Raw genomic sequence first — 24,459 nt, 5'->3', positions numbered from 1 at the left:
TCATCAGGGATCTTTGCAAGCCTGCTGACGGGGGGAGGGGGGAGCAGTGGCGTCGCACCCCCTCCCCTTAGACCCCTCCCCCAGGACGGCGATCCGTATCCACCTAAGTGCCCCCCCCCCCCATCAAATGCTGGTGCCCCCCTGTGCCCCCCCCCCCCCCCAGACTGAAAAGTCTGGTGACGCCACTGGGGGGGAGGGGGAATAACAGACAAGATTTATTAATTTGACTCGTTTTCTAACCAAATATTTAATGGGCATCAAAATAAACCTGTTTCTTTCGCAAATTTGGTTGTGCGATTGCTGATATTTTAAATGAGTTTCTTCTGGCCAAAACTAATTTAAACACAATCTTTCATCAGTTTGTAATTTTGCTGATGAAATTAGTTACATAATTATAACAAACTGAAGAGATGATTTGGGAAGGGTCATAGCTGGTTCGTAACCTGCCAATACATCAACAGTGGAATAATCTCGGGAGTTTTATTGAAGTGTTATGACCAAGAAATTAGGGTATAGGGGGTAAAATAAGATAATAGGAAAGTATGCAAATAAAAGCTTAAGCTATTTTGCCCATATAACAAGATGGACACGATAATACAGGCAAACATTTCCAAATCACATTTATATTTCAAGTCAGTAAACCCGTGGGTGCAGCGCACTACAGAAGAGAAAACATTGTAAAAACGCGAATAGGCCTATTGGGAGCTAAAAAGAGCCGAAAATAATCTCAATTCGACACAAGATTACAGATACCGGTTGATAAAAAAAAAATGTATCTTATCGTTTGCACTTTTGCGAATTTATTGAATTATAGTAATCTAAAATATTGACAAATGTCTCCAAATCATTTCTAATAGTTCGTTCCAAAACACCGCGCGACTGTTGTATGTGTTAACAACTGGTTGTTCATACCATCTACAAAATGCAACAGCCGCGTGGCAATATATGCTGAACTTGTTTCTAGTTGTATTGCTTAATTTGTTGTTTCCTTTCGGCAAAATAGGCCAAGCGTAAAACCAAAATGTGTTGTTTTTGACATTTTTCTTAGAGTGCCTGGGAATGCTTTAACAGTTTGTTCTGAGACGTCACAAATTTGTATTAAAAATGATGGGGAAAAAATAACTAAAAAGCTATATTTACTTTGTAATTCAAAGCTAAGATTAGTTTAAATGAAAGGTCCTTTTTGATTAACGTGAAGAATCATTCGTGAGGCTTCAGTTATAAAATGAGTGTAAATAGTACAAATCTGTTCAGCCATCGTCTCTCAAACAAACAAAGCAATGTGGATGAAGCTATCGTTGTCTATTATTGTCACACACGTAATAATACTGACTGAGTTAATGACTGCATGTGATCTCTCTAGCACAGTCTGCCAGGCGAGGTGATGGGATGTACACGTAGATGGTGTTGGTGGTGGCGATGGTCAGGGCCCATCATACTATTTGAATCACCTTTACTTTTCAACTAACTCCCACCATTTAAAAACCTTAATTAAAAGCCAACAAAACAAATCTTAAAAATACTAAATTAAAAACACTAACACTTTATGAATAACTTCAGTGTAACTAAACAAATGGCAAGGTAGTAAGTTATTTGCAATTGTTACAAACTTTGTGCCACGTGAGCAATAGTGCATACAAAATCACATTCTAGAATGTGAGATAATGCCAACAATTACACACACACACACTTTGTAATTTAACAAAATCTAAACTGATCCTCTAAAATGCTTCATAATAAAATTGCTGTTACAAGTTTTAAAATAAAAACGATATATACTTCCTTTTTACAATAAAATAATATTGTGTTAGTTTGTACAATAAATCTTATGTTAAGTGCAGACCGTGAGCAAGAATGTCATATTTGAGGATTCTAAAGAGAAATATGTGTGGGTTTTCATGATGATTAATTTTAATCAAAAAGCCTGACACTCCCTTTTTAATAAATCCAATGAAATATAGACACCTTCTTCAAACATAGGAATAAATACAATGAATGCTGCAATGTAAAGAAAAAGACTGTTCAATAAAGATGGAATTAATACTGTCCCATCAAATGGATTAATCACTTTTATGTGGGGCAATTCACTTGAATGTCAAGTCAATGGAAATTGACAACAGTGGCTTTTCCCACCATTACACTAATTCAGGAGAATTTTTGTTTTCTTTTATATTACTCCAGACAAATTACAGTACCAGACCATGGAGGTGACCCACAGATTAATTAACAAATGTAGAAACAAAGGTAAGCTTGGAGGGAAGATTGTGCTTTCCTTGTGGCATTTACTATTACTATAGAGTTGTAGTGATGAGGATTAATTTACCTGTAAAACACCACTGATAAGCAACAGTACAGTTTAAATGCATCACTTTTTTAACGGTTACATGTTTGACATGTTTCTATAACCTCACAACACAGCCCCAAATACTGACCATGAAACATAAATACTGCATAATATTAACATTGACAGTCTGTTATGAAAGTATCCTACAGATTTTGGTGCAAAAATATCTAGTTGTCTCTGTATAGTCCATGCGCTCTGTACACTTTACACAAGCCTGACGAAGCCAGGGCAATGGGTGCTTTCTGCTTATGGAAGCACTACATACTCTACTATGCACATTCAAGGGCCATCTATATACATGTACATGTTAATAGCCATCCAGGGGCCAGATATATACACTGAACCATGAGCATGGAATATGTACATGTTGCAGGGTCACCACAATTTATACAACCTAACAACCTAACAGGTCCATACACACCTAAGGGGGCATGTACAAAACTACTGCCTTTTGACGTTTCTAATATGTTTCAATCTGCAGCATTAAGTTTTACTCTACCTCAAACACAGTCATGTAAAATGTTTAATCATTCTGTACTCAACTGTCATGAAATTAACTCATGATGCAAGATACTGAAGGGAAGGAATTACACACTTTCTATTATTAGACTGCCGTTTTACGCTTGAAATTTTTTAGCAGCACCAAAATAATAAGAATTGTGATAAATGGGCAGAACTAACCGTAACCAATGACAATATTAAACAAAACAAGGGTTGTGTCCACGAATGAAAAAGACGAGCATTTGAAAAGTCCTTTCTCCCATAAGATTGAATGTGGATGTTCCTGTGTTTCCAGCATTGTTTTCACAGTAACCTTTTAGATGCAGACAGTACACACAAATCTTCACAACTAATTCCCCTTAATGCTTAGGTCACACATAACAGATGACAAAATGTTTACCAATTATAAATTGTTTTGACCTTACTTTGTCAAATCAGTCTGACACTTTATCACTATAAGCCTGTATTATCCTGATGTAAACACTGGCTTTGCCCCAATGATTCAGGATTACATGTATTTATGACATCAGGTAAATAATACAACATAAAACTGCTTTACCCAGAATATGACAAAGGTCCAAGGTTAACGTATTGCCCTGTAAAAGTTAAGCTGCCATTGTCCTTGCTTATAAGTAATCAACAAACAATTTATCTCGTTTTAAAGGTAGATATTTGGCTGGCTATTCACGGCAGTATGTAGTGATTTGATGATGTACAGGGCAAGTCAAAAAGAAAGTGACCTGGATTTAAAAAGCCATTACATTTGATACACCAATAAAACATGTATTAAAAGAGCAAGTTCTTCCACTCATTTGAAAAAAGGAATACTGAAATTACCGTCAGACGTTATGCATAATTTACTCTAAGAACCCATTTGTACAGCTGTCCATGGAATTCCATGTCCATTGAAGCTATCAACTGAGTGAGCATAAGAGATCACACACAGGTATTCAAATACAAAGAGTTTAATAATTTGATGCCAGATTTTGTGGTTTGTATATGAGGAACACATCTAGTCTTTTTCTGAAATGATGACGGTGATTTTTGTCTGTTTTCCTTTGTAAGTTTTTGTTTATTCAAGGAGGTAGAAAAACCCCCATGGTTCATTGTATTTAACTGGTATTCAAATCAGCAAATGATCAGCGGTGGACTTTGGTAATATTTCTATGAAAATTGTGAAAGGCAAATTATGCAAACTCGGTCACTTTCTTTTTGACTCACCTTACTTAGCTTAAAGTTTGCCGTCTACACTGTTGAAGTATATCAACTTTTTTTTTTACTGAAAATGTCTGTAGCATTACAGCATTGTAGGCCAGTCTATCACAAATTATGTCATAAGCAAATCACGGGTCAATCAACAAGTCTATTGGATTGACTCCTAATAATAGTAATAGTGACAAGTTTGGGTTGCACAATAACAAAGAATGCTTATGTCAAGGTTCATTTGAATAGCTTGTGATTTGCCTTGTGGCTTGAAGACTCATGAAGGACCTGTGTAGGACTTAACTACAACTATGCTACATCATGGTCCTAACCCCTGACTACAAAGACTCAAACCTCCGTTTGTTTGCTTGGCTTTCTCTCCAACACCTCCTCATCGGATTCAATGACGGACATATCAATTCCTCGCATCTCACCTGAATTACTCTCATCATCATCATCGATATCGTTGTCATGGAGACATGCTGCTGGATTAGTGATGACACTGACGGGATACTGGCTCTCATCTGTCAGATCACTGAAGGACAGATGACTGCCTGGTTTGTTGTGCAGTTTCATACGTAACTGCATTACCTACAAAGAAACAAGATTAACACAAGTTGGTGTGGTATACTTCAGGACGGATTGCTTAAAAATTTATATCAAATATAAATTAGAACATGTTGGAGTCTTGGACCTCACTGCTTCTCAAATCTCTATCTTAAGATTTCATTGCACTTAACATCTTATATTCCCATTACACTAATGAAAAAAATTGATGTAAAATCAAAGTAACTATACAAGTATGGATATGTTTGGTTTGCTATATATGAAGAGTTTATTTCCAAAATGTGATATATCCATTTGAAAAAAAGTGATAAATCTGCACGGTTATGAAACTTTAAAAGAATAAAAAATACCATAACAGCTGATTCTTAACATCATTTTTCACTTCATTGTATTCTTATATTGTGTAAAATATAACAGTTGTCGAAATAGACTTTGGAAAACCAGGAGAGGGCAGGATTTTAAAAACTAACGAATGCAAATAATCTCTTCATATGCATTTATGCAAATCTCATTCAGCTACATGCGTGCATAGCAGAAGCATAAAATAAAGCATCTTCAAAGATTAAACTACACTCAAATCCAGGGCATCTGGTTAATGACACCATTCATAATACATTTATGTAATATCTGCAATAAAAAGTACTCAATAACTAGTGAGTGCATTGGCAAATCCCGTCTGCATGTATGTTAAGAAAGGTATGCACATTAGTACAGGAAATGATGAGGATTTATGGGTAATATACTAAGACCATCTCAGTTACCTAGGGATTATACAGCCAAATGCTGCATTCAGATTATTGTGTTCTACACTGTTAGCTTTTCAATCACCAAATACATACAAATCCACCAAAGTTGTCAAAAGCAAGATGACAGAACCATTGAATTAATACAAATTAGTCAGTATAATTGTCCGACTAATTGAGAACAATTCTGCCCAGCGTACTCTTTTTTGAGAAAGGAACGTGACAGAGTGACAACAGACTGGTATGACACCCGACTTAGACTCGGTTATAAGGTCAAGGATAAATTGAGTGGCTCATACTCAGTTTGAGTAACCAAAGTAAGCTCACCCATGCTGGATTTAAAAGATGTAGCTATCGGTGGCAATGGTAGGGCAAGAGGAATATGGATGGGTGGGGTAGAGGACGTATAGTGGGTGGGGTAACAGGTGGGACTGAGAGGACTGAATAACAGAGGTTGGTCTCAGTATGAAGTGGACCGCTGAAGTAAGTCTTGTTATCCTGATGTCAAGGGTGTGGCTATGACTGGGGTGGGTGAGGGGAGAGGGGGGTAGAGGACGTATGGAAGGGTGGGGTAACAGGTGGGTCTTGGCATGTACTGTACCACTGAGGTACTGGTTAGCTCAGTTATTCTGACGTTAAGGATGTGGCATGGGTGGGGCTTGGGAAGGGTGGGGCTTGGGAGTAATAGATTGGTAGGAATAACAGATGAGACTGAGATGATTGAGGAATGGAGGTGGGTCTTGGCATGTACTGTACAGTTGAGGTAAGTTAAGTTATTCTGATGTTAATGGCGGGGCCATGGGTGGGGCTTGGGAAGGGTGGGGCTTGGGAGTAATAGATTGGTAAGAATAACAGACGAGACTGACACGACTGAGGTATGGAGGTGGGTCTTGGTATGTACTGTACCTCTGAGGTGAGTTAAATTATTCTGATGTTAATGGCGGGGCCATGGGTGGGGCTTGGGAAGGGTGGGGCTTGGGAGATGAAGATTGGTAAGAATTACAGACGAGACTGAGATGACTGAAGTATGGAGGTGGGTCTTGGTATGTACTGTACCTCTGAGGTAAGCTCAGTGATTCTGTTGCGGAGTTCCTGCATACTGCTTTCAGTCTCCGATTCACTCAAGGTTCTCTTGGTCAATAGCTCTTGGTTCTGCGTGGTAAACAGGGCAAATCAGACCGGGGGATTCTTACAAGTCAGTTGGAGGGATTCTCTCAACACCTCCGAAAAATAGATGCAGAAAACTCTAATAGGAAAAAGTACTCCTAAAAATATGGTCTACCGAAAGAAAGTCAATGTACATCATACATGTGAATACAGGCTACTGTTGTACATGAAAACTACACTGTAGGTTCATGTTCAATACGGTAGACAATCAATGGATTCATAGTAGCATCCATTATGTATGTAGGGCGCCCTCTATAGGTAGACACCGGCACCCAAGTCTGACATCTACAACACAAGCTACAGATGTTGTTAGTGCACCTATTTGCATCTAACTAGTTTCCTGGAGTTAGGCTAACATTAGAGTCAAGCACAGATGGTAGTTTACTGTCAAACAATTGAGAGCAGCCATTTTTTCAGTTGCTATGGCATTTTGCCAAAGGAACAAAGAGTACTGATAAACAACACTATAAACAGCCCTGCATTTTCTTTTAAAAAAAAATGACAAGGTACCAGTTCCTTTCTCAGCATTAAGACTGGAGTTTTTATGTGACACAATGAAAACTATAAGCCTCAGTTCTATTGATTTGTGGGTAAATTCCAAGATGGCTGTTCTCTTCATATTAGTTCACAGTTCACATACCATCTTTCCCAAAACCCTAGAAATGACAAGCATGGTGCATTGAACTCTGAAATGTTTCTTACTTAGTAACCTTTCCTGGAGTTTTCAAGATATTCGTTTAAAGTCTACAGAGGAGACAAACCAACAAATAACTTTCGTCTAAAATAAAGGCAATATGAACTCAATCTTTTTTTTCAGCATTTAAATATTTCAGGTCAACAAATCTGAAATGCTGACATTTAAATAGATAAAAATGACACAGTCTTAACAAAAGCTGCATTTTATACTTTAAAAAAAAATATTACTAACAATATCACCAGCCAATCAACTCTGGCTGTTCAAATGTGCTGTAAATACTATAACTGATGAAATTGGTGTAGCTAATTGTTTCGTATTGGCTGGTCATATTGTTACATGCTGCTATTGGTCAATCCTAATAATGCATTCAAATCCTTGTATTCTAATTGGTTGAACCAACCTGTATTTCCAGTTCTGCCATCTTCTGAGCCAGCTCAGCCAGGCAAGCATTGGCCTCCGTCTCTCTCAATCTTACTGTATACATCTCCTCTTTACTCTGAGAAACAGAAGAAAAAAGGAAAAAACAAAGTCAGAAGTCAGCACATGATCTGAGAGTGTGAAACTTGTAACATACTCAAGTTGTATAAATGTCATTCGATAAATATTAAATTCAAGGTCAGGTTTAGCAAACTACAACAGTGAACTACACTACAAAACAGATATATTTTTATTGTTCCACCTCGTCTGTGAAACACTTTGCAACCCGACATAATAGCACAACCTAAAATTGCTCTTTAAAGGCAATATACGTTACAACATTTGCTTTTGCTGTAATTTTCATAAATGGATAGATTTGTTTTGGGGGCAAGTATTTTATAGCAAATATTGTTACACTGACCTGTTTAAAGTTTGTGTTCAGAAATGTTTGGAAAAACCAAGAAACAAATGCTGTTCTTGAAGTCTGGTTCCCTGACTCCACTTCAGATGAAACAGCACAGGGACTTGTCAGGTCAGGGAACCAGAAAACAGTTCTCAGATGTGTAACCGATTGCAAACAAATATTGGCCTTACTAAATTTTGTAATTTGGGGGCAGTATTTGAAAAAAAAGGCAATATTATTCAAAAATTCCACTTTTCTTTAAAATGACAGACACCATGTGCCATTATTTCACAGGATGCTAAAGACAATTATTCACTTATTGTCAAGTAAGGTATTTCAAATAATTTGGCAGTTTTGTTTTTGATGTTTGCAAATGTGTACATTACCTTTAAGTCTTATCTAATAAACAAAACTCTTCTTCATGCTTTTTCTCAGATTGTAAACGCAGCAAATAGGTTTGTTATAAATACATCGCTTTAGAGGTGTTTATCATTGTTTTACAGAACATACATCATTCTGCAGTTGCATTACGTCGACGATTCTTACCTTAGCTTCCAATTTAACAAGTTCTTTCAGTGACCTGTTAAGTGACATCTGTAACTCCTTCTCATGGTCTGAAACTTTGTCAAAATCTGCCTTGAGTTGAAGTCGTTCATCTTCACTGCGTCGGAACTGATTACTCGTTACTTGATTCTGGAGCACAAACAACAATCATTCAGACATGAATTATTCAACAAGCAGCCTTTTTCTCTTGCAAGCTACCCAACTCAACCATGTTACACCCAGTATATCAAATCCAATACCCAGCAATCAACCCAACCCAACCCATCTACAACCCACCTGTGTTTCTAGCTCCATGACCCTGATCTCATTTCCTTCAGCTCAGCAGACGTCTCTGCTTCTCGTACCCCAACACTCCCGTCACCCAACCCATCTTACCCCAGTACATCCAATCCCATACCCAGCAATCAACCCAACCCAACCCATCTACAACCCACCTGTGATTCTAGCTCCATGACCTGTTTTCTCATTTCCTTCAGCTCAGCAGACGTCTCTGCTTCTAGTAACCTAACACTCCTGTCACCCAACCCACCTTACCCCAGTACATCCAATCCCATACCCAGCAATCAACCCAACCCAACCCAACCCATCTACAACCCACCTGTGTTTCTAGCTCCACGACCCTGATCTCATTTCCTTCAGCTCAGCAACCATCTCTGCTTCTCGTACCCCAACACTCCTGTCACCCAACCCATCTTATCCCAGTACATCCAATCCCATACCCAGCAATCAACCCGACCCAACCCATCCACAACCCACCTGTGTTTCAAGCTCCATGACCTGTTTTCTCATTTCCTTCAGCTCAGCGGACCTCTCTGCTTCTCATAACCTAACACTCCCGTCACCCAACCCAACCCATCTTACCCCAGTACATCCAATCCCATACCCAGCAATCAACCACACCCAATTCATCCACAACCCACCTGTGTTTCTAGCTCTGTGACCTGTTGTCTCATTTCCTTCATCTCAGCGGCTGTCTCTACTTCTCGGAGTTTAACACTCCTGTCACCAAACCCAACCCATCTTACCCCAGTACATCCAATCCCATACCCAGCAATCAACCTAACCCAACCCATCCACAACCCACCTGTGTTTCTAGCTCCATGACCCGTTGTCTCATTTCCTTCAGCTCAGCGGCCGTCTCTGCTTCTCGTAGCCTAACACTCATCAGTTCTTCAGTCAGCGTCTGCACTGTCTGCTTGCTGTTGCCTTCTTTCTTCCTAGATGCTGATCTTTGAAGATGTGTCTAAAACAAACAGAGTTTGAAGCATTGTTAGGTTTTGCTGGATTCTCATGTTCCTCAGGAGCATTCAGCATCTCATGACACCAACATCTACATTATTTTTACCTTATAAGTCTTATGCAAAATGTTTTAGCGTAGTTCCTCGGGTCCTTGAGTGCGAGGTTTGCCTCAACCTCACTGAACCTCACCAGGCTTCAGTATGGCTAATCCTATGGCTTACCTGCCAATGACCTTCCAATTCATTGACTGTTTGTCTCAGATCCTTCAGTGCGAGGTTTGCCTCAGCTTCTCGTAGCTTGACTGCAATCAGTTCATCTTGCAATGTCTCCACTGAAAAGCCAGGCTCTTCTTTTAACTTCTTGTTAGTCTGAGAACACACAGAAAGGGGACACACATTAATCATGACAAGCAGGATATTATCTTGTATCAACCCAAGTAGATGCAGGTGGTCACTTCCAACAATAAAGAATACAAAAGAGTCAATCTGTTCACGAACCATTGGTTTTTGTGTTTTCATATTTTTTTATATGTAAATTCCGAGTAATGAAACCAAGGATTCCTCAAAAGTTCCCTAGGCACTGTAGCTCGCAAGCCCAAAGAAACCTGTAAAGAGGAGACAATGAGAAGAAATTACAGTTTTAGAGGTGGGAGGAAAAGCCCAGAAGAATATTCTGGGGAAAACCCATGGAATCAGGTAGGGACTGAAAACCTAAACCACGTGTAGACCAGGGCAGGAAGTGAACCCGGGCCACAGCAGTGGAAGGCGAGAACAGTAACCACTGTGTCAACCTGACTCCCTTCTGAGAATATTCAAAGGACAAAGCTACTGCTTTATCAGTGTCATTCTTGCAAAATAACCCATTTTGAAAACAATTCTTGTTAATTTATTTGCCGTGAATAAATGCAAGCTAACTGGTCACATATGTTTTGTGTTCGTACCTTTTCCAAGGACTTGATATCATCTCTCAGTTCTTTCAGCGTTTCTGCAGATTCTGCTTCTCGTAGTCTGACAGCAATCAGTTCTTCTTGTAGCGCCATGATGATTCCTGCTGATTCAGGGTCTGGTTCTGAATTATCATTCCTGACCTGAAAAATAAAACACAAATGACAAAGTTAAAAATGTGAATGCAGGTCGACAATGCCTCGTATTATTTGTCTCATCTTCATGTACTTGTCAGGTACGGATTTTGAACATGCTGCCTTCTCAAATTCATCAACAAAACACTTCACTGAATGGAAAAGACATTAGTGATAGGAATTCAAAACAATGACAAAAAATGTCATAAAACTGAATATTAAGGACATAACGAGAACATTAGATATTCAAACGTGAGGCATTCTGGCAAAATGAGACTGAACTGGGCACAGGCCGTAATGGAGAAAAATGAAAACAAAAAACTGTGAATGGTGTCATTTCTATTTCCATTTTCAGATTTATTGATATTTGCAAACTTTGATATGTCTACTACACATGTTTTAAGGAAAGAGTAGAACATTTTGGAATAAAACTGTTTTTAAGGAAAAACAATTGGCATCTTTCAATTTCACAAATACAAAACTTGAAACATTACGGGCCTTTTTCTCAGCATTATACTTTCTTGACATGGCGATAAATGCAAACTTTAAATAACCATAACTTGTCAACAGAATATCCGATTGAAGTGCAACAAACAGTAGTGTAAAAAGACTTTTGTTCTCTTTCCTAATACCTGCAAAATCATTTCAACCTCTGCCCTGTTCTGTCTTATTTTGCCAGAACGCCTCTCATATTATATTAGTGTAGGCCTAGTTGTGATTTGCTTGGTACCGTAGTTCTAGTATTATAATGATACAATATTCATGACCAATAATAAGCTTAGCCACATCTTGTCTCGTATTACAATCCTACTGTAACACTAACCTTTGCAGATGACAGAAATCAATACACACAGACATAAACCTAGATTGCCTTGCTAGAACTACCAGATTGGATTTCAAGTATTTTACTGGGCTGTAGATCTATTTAGCGGACAATGTTTCGCAGCATTTGTCACAGTGTATTTCATGTATGTATCTTTGACCAGACATGAGAAGCAATTTTGGAATTATTATCAATGCAGCTTACGACATAACAATGATTTCTGACAACTCATGCTATTCTCATATACTGTTGAAATGTTTCCGTTCATAGCATGAATACCGAAAATTTTAATACACTGCAACAATTCACAGCTTAAGATGCAATTAAAATACCCTAATGGCAATTAGTGTTTCTAGAAATCCACGGAAACCTTGGAAACCGTTCACCAAAATGAAAAAAAAACATGATCGATGCCCCTGAGAAGAAAAAAAAATAAGGAAAATCTGCATCTAAATATTGCTTGTGCAAGGTAAACAGTAACAAAATCTATAAACAAAAACCCAAAATACAAATCCAACCAGACACTGAGCTGAGAAAAAACAACAACAATCATGTCTAGAAATGGTTTGTAAATAAGAATAAAAACAACAAATATAAAAGTAAGCCCATCCATACCTATATGAACATCAACAAAGTCTTAATTAACATCATTTTGATTTAGTGGGTTGCAGAGCTCTTTGTCAGTGAGGTCATGGCTATTTCTACAGGAGCAAATAATCCAGTTAATTCCTTCTGACTGCATCCCAGCACCCTGACAGATGGCAAACACATCCCAAGGATGCTCAAGTACATCTGCCTTTGGCAGGATGAGGAAGCTGAGGCTAGCATGCTTAGAGTAAAGCTATAAAACACATGGTGGCAAATTGAAATGGACAACTTAACCTGGTGTGATTGCTCACAGTCACCTCATTGCGAAAAATATAATCAAGAACAAAATCATGAAAACCATAGTAGTACATGATTTTAAAACACTGCATTTTATTTTATTTTGAAAAAAAAAGAAAAGAATAAAACTAGAGCAAATGAGAAGCTTGGCACACAAAGAACACTAGAATCATGTACACATGATATGTATCAGGGACAGCACCAGAAGACGCATGTGACTTCAATTAATAACTGACTGCTAACCCGTCAGATGTAATTTGTATGTTAATTACTTCGCGACTTTACAACGCCCAAAGTGGATTGTATCACCTGCTATTCACAGACCCTTACTTTAATATTTCATTCAATCATTACATGCTTGATCATGAAAACCTAGTTGAAAGAAACCCTTGTCACCTCAATGTAGCACTGCTTGGAAATGTCAGCAAAATAGCACAGTTCACAAATATCATGAATGTAGTGAAAGATTGACAACATATGTGAGGCGTTCTAGCAAAATGAGACAGAACTGGGCAGAGGTCAAAATGAAGGTTTGCAGTTATTAGGAAAGAGACTAAAATTTTCCTTAATACAATAATGTTTGTTGCACTTCAATCGGACAGTCCATTGACAAGTTAATTAGGCCTATGGCTGTTGATAGTTCACGTTTATCAATATTTTAAGCAAGTGAAGTAATGACAAAAAGGCCTTCGAGTTTTGTATTCGTGAAAATGAAAGCTGTCTATTGTTTTTCCTTAAAAAATACTGTTACACAGGATTTGTTTAAAGTTACTTTAAAACATGTTTAATAGACAAATTAGAGTGACAGTTATCGATAAATCAGAAAATTGAAGAAAAAAATCACTGTTTCCCCCCCCCCCCATTTTTCTCCACTGTGGCCTGTGGCCTGTGCCCAGTTCAATCTTATTTTGTCAGAATGCCTCACATCACAACAAAACAATCCAGCTTAAGACTTTCCACAGTCACAAGTACAAAGATCTACACACAGTAGCTGAATTATGAACCTAAAATTCTCTTAATAATATTAAACCAAGATTATGAGTACACCCAATGTAACATGTTAAGCATTGCCAGAGAGATCAGACGTAATGTACCGTGCAGTGCAAGGACTAGCCTAGGAGCAACATGTGACAATGATGAATATTAATGATGGTGACTAATACTTGGTGATCAGCGATGACCTGTTACCATGGAAACTGCTCCATTATGCATGCATGGTGTACAATATAGGTCTTAGAACATTTACAACTTGTAACATTTTAAAGGAAAATCTTCCGATACTTTTTTTGTTTTGATTTTTTTTCCCTTTGATTTGTTCTTCTTTCTTTGGTTTTTCATTCTAAACTTGAATCTTTATTGAAGGCGTTATTATGAAACATCATTATCTTATTAAGAAACTGAAACAGGGCCCTAAAAATTCTTGATGTGTGAGCAAAAATCTGTTTATAAACAGTTTAAACAACATTTTTTGTCACAAGCAATGGAACACGGAAGTTACGAAACAAAGCAAGTGGTTAGTCATCTGTAATGTGGAACAAATTTACATGGGGTGTACAAGAAATGGGGGAACAAATGAAACCTACCGGTACACTATAAACTCATCACACAGTTTCATCATGTACTCAAAGTTACAAATCCACACTAATCCACATTTTTGTTAGTGTTAGCAAAATCCACAACCGCAAATACAATCTCAACTAAAGTTGTTGACATTTCAATTCCCAGAAAAGCATTTCTGCAAGCAATTCTTTTAACAATTCTCCACCTTCTCTCATTGAGAAGATGGTCAAAAACTGTCCTCATGTTATGTCAACAACTTCAGATGAAAGCTAAATGACTGCTATAAGCTCCAACACATGAACAAATGACAAAATGCAATACACTAAACTGTTAATGCAAGTAGGAGACAAAGTGCTCAAAACATGACAAGTGCTAGTTTACTAATGACGTTAGAATACCACCACATGACGACAATCACGTACACATGTAACACAATTTACCTTTCGCATAAAATCCTTCACAATCGTCTGAGCTCTTTGTAATTTGTCCATCGTCTGTTTATCAAAAACAGAAGTGTCAATATTGTCTTTTCAATTATGAAGGAGAAACGATGAAACTAACACACAAACATTACAGCTATACATGGAAACCTACAAAGTCTGCAACAAGCAGATGGGTTGCAGACAGTTCAACAAAATAGTAACAAAATCACAATCACATTACTACTGAAGACGGATCAAGAACTCCCTCAAAAACCTGAAGCAGAAATGTGAACACTTGAAGAACAGATCAAAGAAGATCACATCGACATGTACAGTAGGCCTGTGTGTCAACAACAACTGCAGGCCAGTAAAATAATCATAACAATGCCTCACAAATCCTGCATTTGTGTTGGTTGAAGCTCAACAACACAACATTATCCAACAGAACTGCAGGTCACTGAATACGAGACTTGTTGTCAACAGTTGAGTATGAGATGACACTCCAAACACCGAACAAAAATCCAGCAAACTCCAGTCATTCCAGACAAGATCTGGTTTCAATCCGAGCAAACTAAGCAGTGAGATCAAGCTTTCAGGAATTACCTCATCTTGGTACGGTTGGCGCTGATCTGTAATAATAATTCCAGGCTAGGCAGAAGTATTAGGGTTTGGCTAGCTATAATGGGCTTACAGCCAACGGGCACACTGCATCGGGTCAATAGACGTACACCCACCCCCGTACATTTATGCAGACATCGTCACTGATACACCTGGACGATTACATTGTGCTTAAAGTGGTACAGCTCCAATCTCAAAGCCTACTTTCTAGGTTCAAAAATATGTTTCTCCTTTGAAGAAGTGCCAAAAATTGAAAACACTTCACTTATCTTTGTAGAAAGTTAGATTGACGAACCTGCTTAAATTCAATTGACAAAAAGAAAAGCTTGTGTTTTATAAACCTTTTGATGAAAAATATGTCCAACTGTGTAATCACTTGATGAGAGAATTTCTGAGAAACATCTATTAATTAAAGGCAGACTTCAAATTCAACACAGTATGTAAGCTTGGAATGTTATATTTACATGTACACACATTGTACATGCAATAAACATGTCTGTACTTGTACATGTGTAGTACGGTATTTTTTTGGTTTTTTTGTACTTTCAGATGACATTATCATACAGCCCAAAAAGGACCCCAATGAAAGGACTTGCCACGTATCAAATGTTTTGACTTTATATACAGAATGAAATAAGACCCAAATAGATTTTCTTGTTTTTGAAAATGACAAAAACATGGGAGAGATATCTGAACCACAAGCCATATTACAGTTTTCTTCTGGCCACTGAATACAGTTTGCCCAAAGCAAAGCACTATAGTACAGCCGTATTCTAAGGAGAGATTCAAGTGTTTTTGCTGCCAGACTGACAGCGTAATTGATGAAGTCAGACAACAGGTCTATGGCAACCTAGTTAATACTGATTAATGAATAACCAATAATCCAGTCCAATTCCACTGGATATTAAAATCTCTGGCGGACAGAACAGGAATGTGGACAAAAAAGAAATAAAATTATTACACTTCCATAGCACTCACAGCTGAGGAAACTAATTAATGAGAAAAAGCTGGACATTTTTCTGTGAGTAGCAATAGGCTTACAGATGCAAAAGTCTGAATTGTATTCACTGACTAACAATGGACATATTACATAACATGTATTGTTCTGTATCTACGGCACATGTATGTAATAAAAAATTAAAGACAGTACATCTGTACATCTACAATGTATATGTATGGTATGTACATATCCACCTACATGTACTTAATAAATTAACTCGATAAATGAATAATGCATACACTTACCCATGATTACATAACCAATATTGCTACACACCAGGATTGTATTTAATTAACTCATGTGACTGTACATTCTGGAGGGGATACTGTTTAATATTGATTCCCTGAGCCTTTTGCGTACTTACGTTAATTACATGTTGACTAATTTAATCCACTTTAATTATTTGTCTTTCCTCAACCAATCAAATCCCATTTAATGAAATAATAAGAGTAAGTTGGATTTATTTAGACTTACAAATGTGTCAATAGCAGGATATCCTGCAAATTGAAGGTGATTATTAAAACTGTTAATAACAGATTTCTTTTCCGACAACTTTCATTTCAGTTTTCATGCTTTTTAGTTTTGTAGTTCTTTGCAATGAAAGTCATGTTTTTAACTGACTGGACCTGTATGAATGCAACCATCAACAAGTCCTAAGAAAACACCAAAGATATTGAAATGAATACAATGTGATGACACTCTTTTGATATACCGTAACTCACCATTTTATTTTTATTGAGTCCTAAAACCTTATAGTCATACATGCATGCCCTTTACCCAACCACAGACCCCTCCAACAGGGACAGAAAGCATGCATAATTTGGTCTAGAAAGCAAGAGAGCAAGCGATGACATCATACATTGAAAATAGCTGCAACATTTGGAGAGTTGCAGTGCGTAGTGTGGATTCTTATTAATTGGTGCTTCTAGTTCTAAGCCCAAAGGGATATAGTCTTCAGATGGACAGATGGCGTCTCTCTCAATCCATTGGTTTCTCTGTCCAGGGACAGTTAGGCTGATTAAGTCTGCATTGGATATGACACTGTGTTGAATGAGAAGTGACCATAATGGGGGGTAGAGTAAACATCTCTGTACATGTAACCAACTCAGTCAAGAAGCAGAATTAAAAGCCAAATGCCAATCTTGCATAATGTATCAAAACGTGTGTCACATAAAAATAAAATCTTTAAGAAAATAAGATTTGATATGAATACTTTGTATATATATCACAGTGTTACATCTTAAAGTAGCTGTCACTGAGGTTCAATAAAATAATAATAAAATAAACTGCACAAATATCTGCAAATTAGTACTTGTATTGTTGAATTGATTTACAGATCTTAGGAAAATTTCCTGCCGATCCTTTATTTTACCCTCTTTTCACAGCTTCACTGTATTTTTTATTTGTTGATTGCAACTGCATCTATAAATGTTACTATCTATAAACTTAAAATCTATAAAAAAAACAACAACAAAACACTAGAAATCAGTCAGAGCCATGGGTGTCGCGGGGGGGGGGGGGCGAAACCCCCCCCCCCCCCCCCGAAAAGTTTAAAAAACAATAAAAAGGGAGAAAAATAAAAGAAAATAAAAAGGAGAAAGAGGTGTGAAGTCATATTTGCTATCAATTTATTACACATTAACAAAATGGGTGTGTGCACGGGTGTCAATGGGGCTGGGGTGGGCAAATGTCCCCCCCCCCCCTGCCCCACCCACCCTCGAAAAAATGATCAATTGAAAATATGCTAGAGAAAGTACAAGGATTTGGGGGAAAAAATTGCTTTGCCCCTCTTACAAAAAAACCTGGTGACACCCATGGTCAGAGCTGGTACGATTGAAACAGTACTTGAATCATCATTACAAAAAAACCCAAATTTGTTGATCATAATGGTAATGTGCAGTTCAGTAAAGTATCGTGTAGTACACGTATGTGTATTAAACATGTACATGCACACACAATGCATCATTCAACATTCTCACACTCACTCAACAGTAAACTTGCACAGCGCCCTCACGTGTTGAACTAAATACAAATGTCTCATTATTTCAATGTGAACATATATAAATGAACACCAGGCAAGATGAGAAAGTGTAAATATCATGAAAAAAATAGGAAGTAATTTCAACATACACTGACCCACAGATTTAAAAAACAATTTTCTAAAATGCTCAACATGGATTCTAGTGTTCTATGAATCACTTTATTTGTTTGCTGATAACAATTTAAAAGTTGGATAATAGGATTTCTGTAGCATGAAAAAACAATATCAAACCACTGGAAATGACTTGATGGAGCATAGAAATACTGGACTAAGAAAGCAAAATATTTTTGAACTCATAGCATCACAACGTGCATCACACAAATGCTGATGTTTGAACTGACCTTATATCGCAGATCACTGATGACGGTCTGAGCTCCTTCTAATCTCTTTGCCGTCTCCTGATCATGTTGTTTCAATGTCTCCAATTCTTTCTTCACGGCGTAAGTCTCTTCAGCTTCCTGAGCTCTTTGTAACTGACCCTGGATCAACCTGTCTGCTAAGACTTCGTTCTCTTCTTCTAAAACCTGGATTCTCCTCAGTAGAAGTCTGTTCTCTGTCCGCAGTCTCTGTGTAAATAGAAAATTAACAATGGTGTTAATTTCGGTTATATTATACCGGTACAACTATGGACAAGTAAAGGTGAAATCAAAACTCTACTTACACCCCTTCTAACTAGCAGAATCTTCCGACATTTAACCACAAATTGTGGTAAAAGATGGAGATTCATTTGCCAAAGATTTTTTTTCCAAAACACATACAGATTAAAGAGTGAAACAAGCACAACATGTGATTAAGGATGTGTATCAAAATTGTATGTACAACAGGTGAATATTCAACCTGTAATGTAGCACCATCCTGGAACCTGTGATGTGACGCCATTGTCTCTAATCAACACACAACTAACAAAATGGCAATTACGCTGGAATGCATAGAAAATGAACTGCGCACTTGTGAACAGATGAATTATGGACACTTTCTTTGTAGAGTGATGTCTGAAATGCACAGCAGCATCATAGTTTCCATTGTCATACATCGACCAGCTGTTGAATTGTCTGCAATCACCTGTATTGTGTTCACAACAATTATCCAACAGCTGCTACAACACCCCATTCACGGGATATTTCTACCACTAGTCATTTTGTAGTCTGGCATCTGCACAGAAAAAAAATAATTCTGACTCAAAGGTTTAGCCCAGCGAATTCTAACATTTTACAACTGTGACCAGACTTTTATGATTCTATTCTCCAATGCAAAATCAATATAAACATTTCACAGATACTCACTCGCATCTCAATCTGGTCTTCATTCTCTTTGGTCTTGAAGGCAAGATAATCCTTTTCTAATCTGAAAGTAACAGTTAAAAACAGCAAATAAGAACTGTTTTGGCTGAAAATGAATACGAAATAGTTATTTTGTTATTTACAAAACATTTTCACTCATAGTATGGAATTCGGAGGCGGATATCGCTCTCAGGAAACGCATGGAGAAGGGGGAGGGGTGATATATGAGTAAAGGCGTGCCCCTGCTATAGGGGGTCCGGGGGTATGGCCCCTCTCCTATTCTAAGGCAATTTGAGAATAAATGTAGGAACTTTGAGCCAAATTATATTTTTCTTGGCCCCATTTTAAAGTAGCTGAACGGGGGTGGGGTGGTTGGGGGGAAGGGAGGGTTTGCAACCCCCCCCCCCAAAAAAAACCACCCTAGATCTGCTACTTTTTTCCCATCTCAATTAGAGGAAATTATAACAATACACTACATATGATGGTCAAGAAACTGCATCACCTCACCATATCTAGACGGTGTCATTTTGAGTTTACATCAGCTCAGTGTATTCTAAGAGTTAAGTAACTATACATGTGTTACAAAATGATGGAAACTGTACTGATAAAGAATTTGAACTCACTTCTTCATTTTCTTTGCATTGTACTTGACTTGAAAAGCTGTGGACATCAGCACCTCTGGCTCAGCCTCGTGGAATTTGGGAGCAATTTTCTGTAAAAACTGGTGCAGGAAAAATCAGCCAAACGTTACACTCAGTAGAATGAAAATTACACAAGTTTGACTTCGTCAACATTTTTGTGTCACTGGTAACACACAACATCATCTTTGAGAAAGAGTCTTGACTTAATCTTCCAAAATCTGCCAAAATCTAAGAGTTGTTTTTACTGGCAAAAAATAGGTCACAAAAGGCTTTATATCAAGAATCTGTTTTAGTGCAAGAAATGTGAAATTAGTTCACTGTCAATTTGTGATTTTGTTGAATTCAAGAAGGTGTACATAACATGTCTGTTGAGTTTAGAATTATCATGTACATGGTACATGTACTTGGTGTCCAGTCTCCATATGTTCCAAACCAAATTACACAATGCAACTGAATTTTACAATTCCACTCACCCTGAGCATTTCTTCCATGTCTAGTCTGAGGAGATCTTCGTAGTTAAGCTGTAACATCGCTATGCCAACCCGAAAAATTATTTCCATACCCTACAAGGAATAAAGAGGAGCAGTGTTTCAATATATACTATTTTATGGGTGCCTTCGAGTAGCTCCGTGTATTGAAGTCTAAAGGTAATTATTTATTGAGTTCATTACGACTTTAGTGGCTATAAATCAAGCCCAAATTTTTTGAGCTTTGCAACTGACTGAAAAGCAGTAAATCTCAAACCAAGGCCCAGTCTGAAATGGGCGTTGTGTCAGTGGCTACGACCAAGGCTACATGCGTCATGGGAGAATCGGGATGGTCCACTGTTGGGCATTCGATTAGCCTGGCTGTCGTGGTTAACCCGTCTGCCTTTACCCGAGTCGATCCGAGTGAGCTACTTGAACGCACCCTATGGTCACTGATTCTTCACAATCCATGATCCCTTCTCGATAAACCACAATATAAAACCTGATTACTCTGTACATGTACAATATCAAAATTTTGTATGAGAAAAACCCTAGGGTTACCAAAGCAAATGCTAGATTAAGTAAACAGAGTGAGACACCCACCCACTAGCGGGTGTTGACTTCCAATTGTGGCAAACATGTTCATTACTTACCTCAGATATAAAGACGTCCATGATCCTACGAGCCAAGGAAATAGGAAGACCAACAGCAAATAATGTCAGAAACCATGGCGACGCAAATATAGAAGTGTGGAAGCCCTGAGATGTGAAGTGCCTAAAAAGTTCAGGAAGTAACTCCTAAATTGCAACAACAACAACAACAACAACAAAAAGTTTAATAATATTAATAAGAAGCTACTTGTGCTAGTAGTACTTTATCATTTTAAATAATGACACAATGCCGGAGAATGTTGCAATTCTCCACTTCTAGCACGAGTGCACAGTTGATTATAGGAAAGGAAAGACACATTTGAATAAGGGAATAAATATGTGCTTGACGGGTTTTAAGCAAGTACGTTTAAAACTTGCTAGGGGCCTGGTCTCCAATAATTGCCCGAGCTGAAGGCAAGGGCCATTATCCGCAGCCAATAATTACCCGAGCTGAAGGCAAGGGCCATTATCCGCAGCCAATAATTGCCCGATCTGAAGGCAAGGGCCATTATCCGCAGCCAATAATTGCCCGAGCTGAAGGCAAGGGCCATTATCCGCAGCCAATAATTGCCCGAGCTGAAGGCAAGGGCCATCATCCGCAGCCAATAATTGCCCGAGCTGAAGGCAAGGGCCATTATCCGCAGCCAATAATTGCCCGAGCTGAAGGCAAGGGCCATCATCCGCAGCCAATAATTGCCCGAGCTGAAGGCAAGGGCCATCATCCGCAGCCAATAATTGCCCGAGCTGAAGGCAAGGGCCATTATCCGCAGCCAATAATTGCCCGAGCTGAAGGCAAGGGCCATCATCCGCAGCCAATAATTGCCCGAGCTGAAGGCAAGGGCCATCATCCGCAGCCAATAATTGCCCGAGCTGAAGGCAAGGGCCATCATCCGCAGCCAATAATTGCCCGAGCTGAAGGCAAGGGCCATCATCCGCAGCCAATAATTGCCCGAGCTGAAGGCAAGGGCCATCATCCGCAGCCAATAATTGCCCGAGCTGAAGGCAAGGGCCATCATCCGCAGCCAATAATTGCCCGAGCTGAAGGCAAGGGCCATCATCCGCAGCCAATAATTGCCCGAGCTGAAGGCAAGGGCCATCATCCGCAGCCAATAATTGCCCGAGCTGAAGGCAAGGGCCATTATCCGCAGCCAGGCCCCTAGCCAAACACACATTTATTCCCATTCATAAATACCTTTTGGTCAAAAAGTCAAAACAAGTCAAAATTCACACATTTCCGACAATTTTGTGCAACACTTTACTTCATGTTTTGTGAAACGCCCCTCTGGCCATGTCTACTGTACGTGACTATAACATGTGCAATTATCGAAAAAAATCCAAATAACCTGAATTTCACAGTTGACCATTTTTTTTCAAAAGCAAACAACCGCAAATTTCCCTCTGGCCTTACGTGACTGCTTATTCTTAGAGTTGGGTTAACCTCACTCGTACACTGTAGACGTTCATGTATTCATGGCACTCAGATAAGCATTCAGGGTTTCAGCGAGGAAGGATTGACATCAATTTGTATGACTGTGTGCAGTGCATTGACTTAATACAGTAAGTACATGTAATTCCTACGGTGACTTTATACAAACTATTATAATGTACAAGTCTATGGTCATAAATTTTTCTATTCGTTTATTATTCACTTAGGCAAAGCTGTCTAATCTAGAAGAGACTTGTGTTACCAGTGACATAACAAAGTGCGGGTAAGTGTTGTTGATCAAGGAACCGTTAATGCCTGGTATGCTGTTGTTATGACAACGTCCTTAAATCTACAGGATTGATAAATTAACATTTCAAATCTTCATCGTTTAATAAAGCTGTAGCAGATTTTTCAGACTCAGTTATAATATATTGTCTGATTTGACACATCAAAAATTGTCAAACCTGATTCTTTCATGAATGTACGTAAACTATGTCTTTCGGATTAGGCGAAGTAAAAAAAAAACCATGTTTCTCGTCCCCGCCTGCTTCCTTTTTGGAGGCCGCCTGGATTTTTTTATTATTGAAAAATGCAGTAAAAAAAAACACCTAAAAAGTCCACGGTTAGGCCCCCCAAAAAAGTCTCCGGTTTCTGGTATGGAGCTTGCCCAAAAAGTGGTGCGGCGACGCGGCTTTTTTTTTTTTTTAACCTGATTTTTTTGCTTCAAATGTCGGCTGATGACTGCAAATGGTGCCCGACTAAACTTAGTGCAAATATATGGGAGTCCAGAGAGGCCACATAAGCTTATTCTCGACCATAACCCAATCTAAAAACACGTTAAAATTGTGCAGCAGCAGGATTCCAGTCAAACCAGTGAGTTTGGCGGTTTTGAGACATCATCTTTCATTGAAAAAAAAACTTTTTCATTTTGCCGACGCGCATGGCTACGGCGACGCGCGCGCATACCAGAAACCGGAGACTTTTTTTTTTTGGCCTTAAAGCAAATGCATCTTAAACTGTTCATTGTAGACCAATACAACTCTAAATGACACTGTAAATATGTTCAGTTCTCTTGTCCAACTTGTCTTTCATTTTAAAAGTGTCTTTGAACAGTGGAAACACCAACGGTTGCAGGAAATTTTAAAATGGTGGCCATCTTGAAAAAATAAAAAATAAAAAGCCCCTCTTCCTCCATTTTTTCAAAAACCCGGATGAAATAATGGGTTATTTTTATTCGGCCTTATGTGGTTTCTCCTTTTTTGCATAAATCCTGCTTACTTAAATTACCCCACTGGCATCTGAAAAGACTCTTGACAACACCTGCAGACCTAAGTCTTCGTTTCTCTTCTGGAGATAATTATACATGTAGCCCTGTCTTACTTTATGTAATATACTCTACTCTCAAAAATACAATTTGAAGCAAGAAGCTACAGTTACTGCATTAGATTATTTGATGAAATTTTAAAAATACAATTCATGAAACTTGAAATAGTACATTTCACGATTTGATAGAATTCCCAAGAAACAATACAACAAGCTAGAGGATTTGCAGCTCTTTAGCTTTTTGTATAATTTATTCCTAAGCTAGCATTTTCTATAATTTATTGAATTTTCTGTGCTTGCGTAGGTCAACATCTTTTCACCTGAACTGGAATAAACACAATTTGAATATATTTGTGGGAATGGATATTTGAATGCCATCAATGTAAGAAAATCATAATTT

The 24,459-nt window shown here is 38.2% G+C and overlaps 1 protein-coding gene across 2 annotated transcripts in view; it reads right to left on the bottom strand.

The window, feature by feature from the left end:
• Positions 1-228: 228 nt before the first annotated feature.
• Positions 229-24,459, bottom strand: part of LOC119720541 (EVI5-like protein) — a 33,146-nt gene continuing 8,915 nt past the window's right edge. Inside the window, exons 7-19 of one of the 2 annotated variants that reach the window (XM_038190243.1) lie at positions 21,314-21,457; positions 20,667-20,756; positions 20,176-20,273; positions 19,556-19,616; positions 18,614-18,838; positions 14,632-14,685; positions 10,786-10,932; positions 10,067-10,213; positions 9,691-9,849; positions 8,589-8,735; positions 7,623-7,718; positions 6,415-6,510; positions 229-4,639 (exon numbers count right to left, since the gene is read on the bottom strand). In XM_038190243.1, coding sequence (XP_038046171.1) covers positions 4,397-4,639; positions 6,415-6,510; positions 7,623-7,718; positions 8,589-8,735; positions 9,691-9,849; positions 10,067-10,213; positions 10,786-10,932; positions 14,632-14,685; positions 18,614-18,838; positions 19,556-19,616; positions 20,176-20,273; positions 20,667-20,756; positions 21,314-21,457 — 1,707 coding nt within the window. In that variant the 3' untranslated portion in view covers positions 229-4,396. The remainder of the gene's footprint in view (positions 4,640-6,414; positions 6,511-7,622; positions 7,719-8,588; positions 8,736-9,690; positions 9,850-10,066; positions 10,214-10,785; positions 10,933-14,631; positions 14,686-18,613; positions 18,839-19,555; positions 19,617-20,175; positions 20,274-20,666; positions 20,757-21,313; positions 21,458-24,459) is intronic. The other variant, XM_038190244.1, reaches the window with a different exon arrangement.

Source organism: Patiria miniata, unplaced genomic scaffold, assembly GCF_015706575.1.
Source record: "Patiria miniata isolate m_02_andy unplaced genomic scaffold, ASM1570657v1 HiC_scaffold_9, whole genome shotgun sequence".
NCBI lineage: Eukaryota > Metazoa > Echinodermata > Asteroidea > Valvatida > Asterinidae > Patiria > Patiria miniata.
The sequence above is the reverse complement of the archived record's forward strand: the minus strand, read 5'-3'. Positions and strand labels throughout refer to the sequence as shown.